Raw genomic sequence first — 10,350 nt, 5'->3', positions numbered from 1 at the left:
GAGGCGTTATGCTGGAGGAGTTGGGGGAGAGGAAGACATTTTGTCTTATACTTCTTAATAATTTTTATATTTTATTGCCTTTTCTGAATATCAATGTTCTTGGTTTTTTCCCCTAATTTCGTTTTAGCTTTAGTATTAAACGTTTTGTCCTTTTCTGAATTTATCCTACTATATAATAGCAGCTAATTTGGGATGTTCTAAGGGGTGCCACATGGGCAAATATTCTCATCCAACCAAACTGCCATGTCATCCCGGACTGGGCTTGGATTTTTTAAAAAAAAATCAGCTTTGCAGCCCTTTTGACCCATCGCGCAGCTGTCTCGATACCGTTTTGCAGCCCAGCCCATTTGCCCAGCCCTTTGTCGATTCTATTTCATTCGCAGGCCCAGCCCATTTTTTTATACAGATAGCAAGTTTATTGTTCCATATATGATTCTTAGTATTTGAATATAACATATAAATCTAATAATATTAAAATATATTTTGTTTTTATTAAGGGTAGTAGAACATCTGACCTGAAAACTGAAGAGCTAAAATATAAATAATGAAAATTATATGATATTCATAAAATTTTCCATCTGCTTTGTCTTAAAAAAATTAATTACGTAACTAACATTGCATGATGTTACGTACAAACTTTTGTTAGCTTTTATTTTATAGTTTTATGATAATTACAATAGTATACATAATGAGAATGAATAATATATATAGAAATTATGTCGTTAGTTATTGAACTTTGAAAATTTTAAATATTTATTTTTTGTTTTATACAATTTTAAATCTAAATCCCAAATCTTCACCCGTTAATTATAACTCCAAATAACCACATCACACTAAAATCTTTCATTTTACTAAATTTAATAAGTAAAATGACACTAATACCTTAGATATATTAAAAATTACATTGAAAGTGGAATAAGCTTACATTGAAAATGGGTGCCCCTTTCATGCTTCTAAGGAATTTAAATCAAAAGAAAGAATTATGCAATGGAACACGTCTGATTGTTCCTTACCTAGGTGAGCGTGTTATTAGAGGTGAAATAGTTACATGCTCTCATATTGGACATAAAGTGGGCCTTCTAAAAATCATACTATCGGAATCAGTAACTAAACATCCATTCACCCTTGAAAGGCGGCAATTTCCAATCAGGCTATGTTACGCAATGACAATTAACAAAAGTTAGGGTCAGAGTTTGAAATGTGTCCTATTGTATTTGCCACAACCCGTTTTCACCCATGGACAGCTCTATGTTGGTCTTTACCGAGTTATTACCCAGTCAGGCCTCAAAATTATACAAGGAAAGGATCAAAAGATAGGAAGGGTTAAAAACATAGTCTACAAAGAAATATACAACGGTCTACCTCGCTCCCCTAAAAAAAATATTATTTTGCAACACAATTCACAACACAATCCAAAAATACTAAATTCCTTTCTCTCTCTCCCAGAATCACGATCAGATGCTCACCCAGAGCCGATTCCCCGGAATCACGAACAAATTTCTATACCATAAGATGCAAGTAACCAGTAAGTCTGCCGACCAAAACTCTCCGAACTCAATAATGAATCTGTACTAACAAAATTCTTTTATAATAATAGGCCCGCTCGCAATAGAAAATGCCATCTCTACAAGACCATTCACAATATACTTTGCATACATCGTCTACGTCTTATCTTATTTTTATTCCTTTTCGTTAGCTACCAAACTCTATTCCCTTTGGACAATTACTTATTCATACTGTCAAACTATTTTGTTTTGAATTGTGTGAACTGGATAACGTTCCCTTTGGATTGGATTGGATTGCGTTTACACAAGTACTAACATTTTATTAAATTATATTTGTTTTAAGCAATAAATATATAATACAATAATTTTTTGTAGATCCAAAATGGTACGTCTAACCATATGGGACAACGAGGCGGCTAATTTCAGGGAGTTAAATCGCATATCTACCAGGAAAAACCAAATCGTAATCATCACAAATATCATTCCAAGGTTACATGAAGGTAATAAACTAAACAAAAAGTTTATGTCAAACTAAATGCTTACAAATATTACACTTATACAAGAAAACTATCACTCACAACCACATCAGGATCGCACTTTTATTTTGACACCGACATTGATATCATACAACGCTTCTAAAAGACGAATAAACTGCTATCCTAAGCCTGATAGTAAACGACACCACTCAATACTCAAAAATACTCTTTTCTCCTATGAAATTTGATTGCTCAACACAATATATTATTCAAACTTACTTTTGTTTAGAAAAGAAAAACTGATCACTGCATCACATTCAAACAAAAACTCTATGGTTAAATCTACAACACACAAAATTAACAAACACTTTCTTAAACTAAAATCTACCAATCAAAAATATAAATTTTTTTAATTTGAACATGTTATCTGCGCGTAGCGCGGACACCAAATCTAGTATCCATAAGAGTTGCAGAATTTTCATCATGAATTATACGGTACAATCGCCGACCCAAAAAAAGAACTATACGGTACAATCGATCGACAATAACCGGGATCCATGGCGAACCAGACCATTAAACCAAATCAAAGTTTTATTATGTCCCAAGAAGTTGCCCCATATAAAAAAAAAGGATATCATTCAGATACAATATGGCCCATCAAGAAAATTTTCACCAAACCACAAAATACAAAGAACAACCACAAAGTGGAAGATAATGAAAACTACATAAAAGAAGAGAATTAAAAAAAAACTCCCAGAAACCAAAAAGGTTTGTATGTTTCTTAAATTTATGAAATGACAGATAGAAAAAAACATAAACAAAACTTCTGTTTGAATCAAATAGCCAAGTAAGAAGCGTAAGGTTAGGTTGTTCTTTATCCTGACCTCTTGAAAAAGGTGTAACCAATCATGGCTATAGTTGCAACGGCTCCAACCACGGCTGCTCCAAGATACATCTCTTCTTTGTCAAGAGGCTGGAACCATATGGCGCACTTTCCTTCTTTCTTGACTGGCTCTGGCTTTGGGTTTTCGTTTTGGCAACACGAAACACTGCCGATTGCTCCTTGGCAACACCCTCCTGTGAAATTCTCAACTACAGGGTTACCGTTCGGCACCACTCTCTGTTCATGCTCTTTCTCAGCTACACCTTCAGATAAGCCCATTTGTCCCCTGAAACAGAACAAGTTACTTAAGTTCAGTGTAGTCTGAATAACTGAATGTAAATAAAACCTACAACACCATAAATAGCAACAAAAACAATCCTGAAATAGACGTGCACAAACTACAAAGCAAGAGTTTAAGACCCAAACCTCCAAATCCTTTGAATGATTTCTCCTTTTGCAATATGCTGGTCAAGCAATTCAGGTACATCATCAGGAGTTACATACCCATACCTGATCAATTTAAGTAAACAGAACGTTTATCCAATGATGCATAAGCCTACTATTACATTTTGTTAGCCAAACATTTACTTACCAATTGCCAGAGATCTTTCCAGCTGAATCAGGACTGAAGATGATTATATTACCAGCATACTTGTGCTGTCCAACGTGAGAGCATCGCTTGAGAGAGATTTGGTCTGATAGTCCACGGGAGCCAATCTCCTGCACGAACCTCTCTAAGATGACCGGTCCACAAACACCACACCTCTTGTCTCGACTAGCATGAGTACACACGAACACAAACGTTCCAGATATCTTTTCTTCTCTCCCAGATCTCCATGGCTTCCCATTCACAAGCACATCTTCAAAGAAACTTTCCACTTCAGTATCCTTAATCCCCCTTGTAGATCATAAAATCAACATACATAATTAGCATCAAGATTAGAGACTCAGGTTTAGTAACTAAGCTGTACATGAAGTAGGTCGCGGCATTTGTAATTAAACCTTACATCGAACCGAATCCGAACTGAAAAATTTGAATCGTCACCAGTCCATACTATAAAAAAATCTAAATGTAGCTCTATATAGGTTGTGGGTATTATCCAAAATTTCAACAGAAAAAAAAACAAAAATATATTTAAATCGGAATTAGTACAGGATACACATGTTTGGAACTTTATTGAGTACCTCAAATTTTCTATGATATCTAAAAATACTTGAACCTAAAGTATTATTAGCCGAATCTTTAATGAGTTCGGATTCAAAATGATTTATAAAATGTAGGCGGACTGGAAATATTATTAACCGAACCCGATCTAAATCTATATAAAACCCGAATGAAGTTTAGGAGGCTGAATCCGGAAACTCGATCCAAACTCAAACGGTATGGAACATCGATGCATAGAAAATCTATAATCGAATGTAGTAATTCCAAAATTAGCAATCTCCACTCTTTCAGAATCAGTCAATGTTTTAGTCAACTGTCTTTCCCAAAACAGATTTTACGCTTAGAATTAAAAAAAAAAACTAGAAGAGGGAACTCACTTGTATCTAACCATATCAGGAAAAATCAGCACATCTCCATCAGATCCACCACCTTCGCATACATTCAGCTTACTCTACAACACGCCCAAAAGGCCAGATCAAGACGTTGGAATATTAACACAATAGCGAATCTAGCTTAACGTTTGTATTACCTGAACAAGGAGATCGGATTTGCGATCCTTGAGCAACGTAGCGAACCTCTGAGGTAAACCTTCCTCCTCGACGTGTGAGATCCAAGCTTCAGGAGTCTTGTAGAGAACGAAAACATGGCGACCGTACGAAGTGATCGAGTTAGCGATGTTGGTGCTGTACATCTCCGGCCTCTTGAACCCGAACTCCGTGTCTTCCGACGCCGGAACTGAGCTCATATTCTCAACAGTCGTCATCTTTCAAAGAGAGAGATAGAAGGGGATTGAAGAAGATTAGAAGAAGCAGATTCGAAAATAGAGGACGCACGCAGTGCAACTTCAACGTTTAATATTCGATCGTTCGAACACGTCTCGAGGCGCACACACGAGTGTGGGTCCTGTATTTTGTGATATGACAGGTTGGTGATGTAAAGTCTACCTGACAGACGGAATCGTGCAAAGCTACTCGCTCGTTATCTAACTGTTTAGTGACAGACGGTTGATTTAGTTAAGTTATGCCACGTTGGTCAACTGTATAACACTTATTATATCATTTTCTTGCAAGCTAATGGTTGGTGATGTGAGCGTAAACATCTATTTTATTACCACTGGTGATAATATAATTCAATCATAGTTACCAAGATTAAAAACTTTTAACATATTTGGATTTGGTATAAATTCTTAGCTACATACATTGCATAATTGAATAAGTTTACGATGAACTCGTCAATCGACCTTTCAAAATTTTCAGTGACAAATTTGGCGAACGTTTCAACTGTATGCTATTTTATTAATTTTATTAATTCATTAGTTGTCATTCACCACAGGCAGAGCAGAAATAAAAAGTTTTGGACCTGTTCGGATTACCGGATTGAATCGTGCACGGACCTCAACTATTGGCTGTATAAATTATTAATCACTAAGGTTGACAAATTTTCTCATGATATATATGTGTTGATCGAAGTGCGACAAACATCATCTGATGTTGAGCTAAACCGGGTTGGTCAAGCTGATGGAGCATTTAATCAAACACTTTGGTTTTCAAATGTATCATTTTACTCTGGATCTATATAAGAAACAAAAGGATTAGACTTGAGTAGTGAGTTAGACTTAGATTCAAGAGGCGAGAGATTGATTCATTGTCTCTTTGACAAAGCTCTTGAAGATTCTTGTAACTGTTAACTCCTAATTAAGATCTAGTGAATTGCATCAAATAACTCGCAACTCCTAAGATAGTGAATACTGCATGAACAATACATTCTATCATTACCATGATTATGACAACAATCCATCATCATCATCATCATCGTACATGTTCTTTATTACATTAATGTGTTTGGGAAAACAAATTTCTAAGAAAAGGGGGGGGGAGGGGGTCAAGAATTTTGGAGCAGATTGTCGAAATAAAGGTTTAAGACATATCTAGCGGCGGAGAGAACATCAAGCCGCCTCTCACTAGGCTCGTACTTACCTTTGCGGAGCTGATACCGATGAGTCACGGCGGAGATTGTGTACGTTTGACCTTCGATCATCACGTTCTCTCCGCACTGAAGATTCTGCAAAAATCACAGCTTTTTTTCCCATTAAAATCAGCTAGTTGAAACCAAAATCAATTTGACGAAGAAATTCATAGAATGTCGATCAAGGGTGTTTAGTTTTCTTCTGGAATTTTCTCGAGAAAATGAAGTGAAAGGGAAAAGAAGAGGAAGGGATTTGGGACTGACATGAGGAAGGCAACGAACGCCGAGAGACTTAGGTGGGGGAGTAATTTCAATGACTTTATAAGGAGAAATGCTTTGATCTCTTCCTTTCTCTTTCTTTCTGCAATCTACCTTCAACCTCCTCCTCCTCTCTACCTGCAATTTCCAAAAGCCCTAACGTTCAGAAAGATAAACAACAGCTGAATTTGCCATGAAATTCGCTCTATAAATCGCTACTTTTCCGATGCAGACAATGTTGGATGCAAGTGTTGCCATCTCCCGATGTCGAATTCTCAGACCCAAAAAATATAAAAAGAGATTAGGAAACGATAGAGGGGCAGCAGTCAAAACAATGATGAAAAGAGATCGCCTTGGTGAAATTTCCGGTGGAAAAAAAAGAAAAAAGAAAAGAATCAAACAATCGAGGCAGATATTTTTTGATCAAATTTGTGGTTCTCACTTAGGGAGAAGTAGACGACAATCAAACCTTCGGACTGACTTGGAAGGTTCATGATAAAAATATGCAACAATACAAACAAGCGTCTAACTGGTAAGATTGGAATCAAAACTCGAAAGCCATGATACAAAGCTAAATCTAGTTGCTCACAAAGACTTGTGTTCTAAGCAAAAAAAATATTCTGGCGATTATCTATAAATGTATTAAACTAATCTCTGGGAATCAAACCCTATAAGCCTCCTCTCTCACCATACAGTATTACTCTCTAGCTATCATTCTTGATAACCATACATGACAGAAACAAACAAGACAAGAAGAAGATTGAAAGCTTTATGGATCTTTCTACCTTCCGTAAGGATGGTACCGTCCCGAACCTCCTCCATATCCTCCTCTACTTCCTCCTCCTCCTCCACCACCATAGAACGAGCCTCCTCCGCCTGCTCCGCCGCCACCACCAGGGTAGCCTCCTCCGCCTCCAACTCCAGTACCACCCATCTCATACCCACCACTGCTGCCTCTATAGCCTCCTCCACCATACCCACCACTACCGTATCCACTTCCATAACTCCCACTTGGTCCACCATAACCACCTGCTGGCTCACCGTACGGCCCACCATACATATCTCCAGGTCCACCACCGTAACCTCCTCCTCCTCCACCTCCCATGCTGTAACCACCTCTGTTGTAACCACCACCGCCTCCTCCTCCATAACGACCAGAGTACCCAAGTGGAGGCTCTCCTCCTCTATAAGGTCCAACACCACCACCATATCCACCGCCGCCATACCCGCCAAACTCTCCTCCGTACCCTCCATAGCCACCAGACCGGCCACCTCCATAGCCGCCACCAGATTTGTAAGGACCATCTGGACCACCATATCCACCGCCGGGTCCTCCACCATAACCGTCTCCATAACCTCCGCCGAAGTTAGAGCGTGAGTCACCAAACCGCCTTGAAGGGGTTGTTACGGAGTTTGGTTTCTTTGGCTCTGCCTTCTTTATCTCAACCTATATAAGACCATACAACAATGTAAGAAGAAGATGTGAGTGTTCTGATCACCTACAAAAGCCTTATAACCTCAGCAACATTTTGTTACCTGAGTCCCAGAGAGCTCAATTCTGTTCCCTTTTGCCAAGAGAAGATCAACCATCTCTTCACTTTCATATGTAACAAACCCAAACCCACGTGATCTTCCAGTTGCGTGATCACGCATAATCTGGTGTTCCTTGAGCTCTCCAAATTGCATAAAGAACTCCTTGAACTCATCTACACAAACCCCAATCACCAGATTCGTTACTTCATAGATAGACATGATCATGAAATGAAAATCATATGAGAGAAATCAATAAGCAAGAAAAGACTGGGCTCTTACCATCATCAACAGTTGAAGGGATTCCGCCAACAAATATCTTCTTGGTTTTGATCTCGTTGGAGGAGCTCATGGATCCTCTCGGTATCGTCCGCTTAATCTCAACCTAAAGAGCCAAAAAAGAAGAAACAAACGTTATTTCACTGTAAGACAAAACTTAAGAAAACACACTTAAGCTTGTTAGCTAAATACTAACCTGCTTCCCGTTGATAATGTGATTGTCCTGAATAAGTTTGTCGACCACAGAGGAATCAGCATAAGTAACAAACCCAAACCCTCGAGGCTGTCCAGTTTTCCTATCCTTCATAATCACAGAATCTGTAATCTCCCCATACTTCTCAAAATGCTTGACGAACTCAGCTGCAAAAGCAGATAAAAAAGAATCCGAATTAAAGTATTGAACTTTAACCCAATAACGAGAGAGCTAACCTCTTCTTAACAAAGGGGCAACCAGACACAAAGAGCTAACCTGAAGTTGTCTCCCTGGCTAAACCTCCAACAAATATCTTTCTACAAATTCCAAAAAAACATCGTATAAGTACACTACTTCACTAAGTATAAGAGGACAAAACTTAATCCTAATTTCACCAAACAGTACGAGTATCCATATAAAGTTCAAATCTTTTCTATTTCCCTATCACGAATTTTTGTAACAGAAGAATCGAAAACAATACGATGCTATTTTCTTCTCCTCTATCTCAATTCGAACGCTAATTATTGAATCTAGAATCTTTTGGAGAAAACTTACCCTGCGCTATCGATGCCACCACCAGATTGAGGCTGAGATTTGTCGTCATCGTCCTCAACATCTTCGGATGGTTTCACTTCGTGGTTCTCCTCATCCACGACTGTCTCCGTTGCATAAGGGTCCATTGCCGAGAAAAATCGAAACCGTAAAGACCTTCGAGCCGAAGAAGAAGAAGAAGAACGAAGAGGCAGCCGCCTAAAAGCCGTGTAGCGCAGTAAGCGAGCCCTAGAATCCTTTAGAGGAGAGGAGGACAATACTTATTATACTCCGCGTAGCACTGGATCCCGTGTTTTTTAATTTATAATGGATGAATCTTAACTGTAGGATTCTACGGGAAAAGTGCCAATTTCGACCCCAACTATTTCAGTCGTGCCAAATACGACCCGGACAATTGATCAGTGCCAAATACGACATCAACTCAATTATAATTCAAAAAAACTACCCGAACTTCTTAAAACGTGCCTAAATCTACATTGACTCTAACAGACGCTAGTCAACCGTTAACAAGATAAAACGACGTCGTTTTGATATACGAGGAAAAGTGCCAATTTCGACCTCAACACTCTCAGTTGTGCCAAATAAGACCCGAACAAATGGTCAGTGCCAAAAACGACCTCAACTCAATTATAATTTAAAAAAAATTATCCAATTTTTTTAAAACGTGTCTAAATCTACATTAATTCTAACAGAAGTTAATCAACCTTTAACAAAGATAAGACGACGTTGTTTTGATATATGTATTTTTTTAAAAAATATGTTCATTTCGGGACTCAAATCTGTACTGGGATATCCTTTTAAAGGGGCACACTAACAACTAGACTAAAATAATTTTTTGAAATATTATTACAAATTGAAATTCTCCATTATATAAACTACTATTCTTCTTCATCTTATCCAATTTAAAATTTTGGTGATTGCTTTATATATTTTAGTTATTGTTTAATTTGTCTAATATTTTGTACAACATATCTTAGTGAAAGAAAGGTAAAAGGCCTCTTAACATTTTTGAACAAAATATCAAAATATATAATATCAACTTTGAAAACTAAAAAAATTCCCACTTAATTTTAAAAATTAAAAATAATTTATATAAGAAAATTGTATAAATAAATTCAAAGTTTTAAGCATATTTAAGATCGTATAATAATAAATATTTTATTATTTATATTTTAGTAAGATATAATTTTATTAAAGATATGATAAATAAGAAAAACATGTTAATGTATTTATATAAATCAGAAAAAATTGTCACCAAAATTTTAAATTGGATAAGATGAAGAATAATAATAGTTTATATAATTTCAAATTTGTAATAGTATTTTAAAAAGTTACTTTTATCTAGTTGTTAGTATGCCCATTTAAAAGGGTATCACAACATGGTTTGAGTTCGAGAATGAACATATTTTTTAAAAAAAAATAGATATATATATATATATGTATATATAAATGACATCTTCTTATCTTGTTAACGGTTGACTAACTTCTGTTAGAGTAAATGTAGATTTATGCACTTTTTAAGAAGTTCAGGTAGTTTTTATAAA

General features: G+C 36.8%; 3 protein-coding genes across 4 annotated transcripts; all 3 read right to left on the bottom strand.

Annotated features, from left to right (window-relative positions):
• Window positions 1-2,554: 2,554 nt before the first annotated feature.
• LOC106449628 lies at window positions 2,555-4,851 on the bottom strand. The gene is made up of 5 exons (XM_013891364.3): window positions 4,559-4,851; window positions 4,407-4,480; window positions 3,457-3,762; window positions 3,291-3,374; window positions 2,555-3,150 (listed from the first exon to the last, which is right to left on the bottom strand). Exons 1-5 carry the CDS (start codon window positions 4,790-4,792, stop codon window positions 2,856-2,858), a joined length of 993 nt encoding a protein of 330 aa, XP_013746818.2. The 5' UTR covers window positions 4,793-4,851; the 3' UTR covers window positions 2,555-2,855.
• A 923-nt stretch (window positions 4,852-5,774) lies between these two features.
• On the bottom strand, window positions 5,775-6,675 carry LOC106446167. Its single transcript, XM_013887857.3, has 3 exons — window positions 6,472-6,675; window positions 6,259-6,390; window positions 5,775-6,090 (listed from the first exon to the last, which is right to left on the bottom strand). Exons 1-3 carry the CDS (start codon window positions 6,508-6,510, stop codon window positions 5,911-5,913), a joined length of 351 nt encoding a protein of 116 aa, XP_013743311.3. The 5' UTR covers window positions 6,511-6,675; the 3' UTR covers window positions 5,775-5,910.
• A 180-nt stretch (window positions 6,676-6,855) lies between these two features.
• On the bottom strand, window positions 6,856-9,063 carry LOC106446166 (heterogeneous nuclear ribonucleoprotein A1-like 2). 2 transcript variants are annotated; one of them, XM_013887856.3, is made up of 6 exons: window positions 8,810-9,063; window positions 8,531-8,571; window positions 8,258-8,421; window positions 8,065-8,167; window positions 7,789-7,958; window positions 6,856-7,699 (listed from the first exon to the last, which is right to left on the bottom strand). In XM_013887856.3, the coding sequence occupies exons 1-6, from the start codon at window positions 8,932-8,934 to the stop codon at window positions 7,034-7,036; spliced, it is 1,269 nt and encodes a 422-aa protein (XP_013743310.2). In that variant the 5' UTR covers window positions 8,935-9,063; the 3' UTR covers window positions 6,856-7,033. The 2 variants fall into 2 exon arrangements, with proteins under 2 accessions (XP_013743310.2, XP_022573801.2); XM_022718080.2 differs by lacking the exon at window positions 8,531-8,571 and having other exon boundaries at window positions 8,810-9,048.
• Window positions 9,064-10,350: the final 1,287 nt, after the last annotated feature.

Source organism: Brassica napus, chromosome A4, assembly GCF_020379485.1.
Source record: "Brassica napus cultivar Da-Ae chromosome A4, Da-Ae, whole genome shotgun sequence".
Taxonomy (NCBI): domain Eukaryota; kingdom Viridiplantae; phylum Streptophyta; class Magnoliopsida; order Brassicales; family Brassicaceae; genus Brassica; species Brassica napus.
This window is presented reverse-complemented; position numbering and strand designations above follow the sequence as displayed.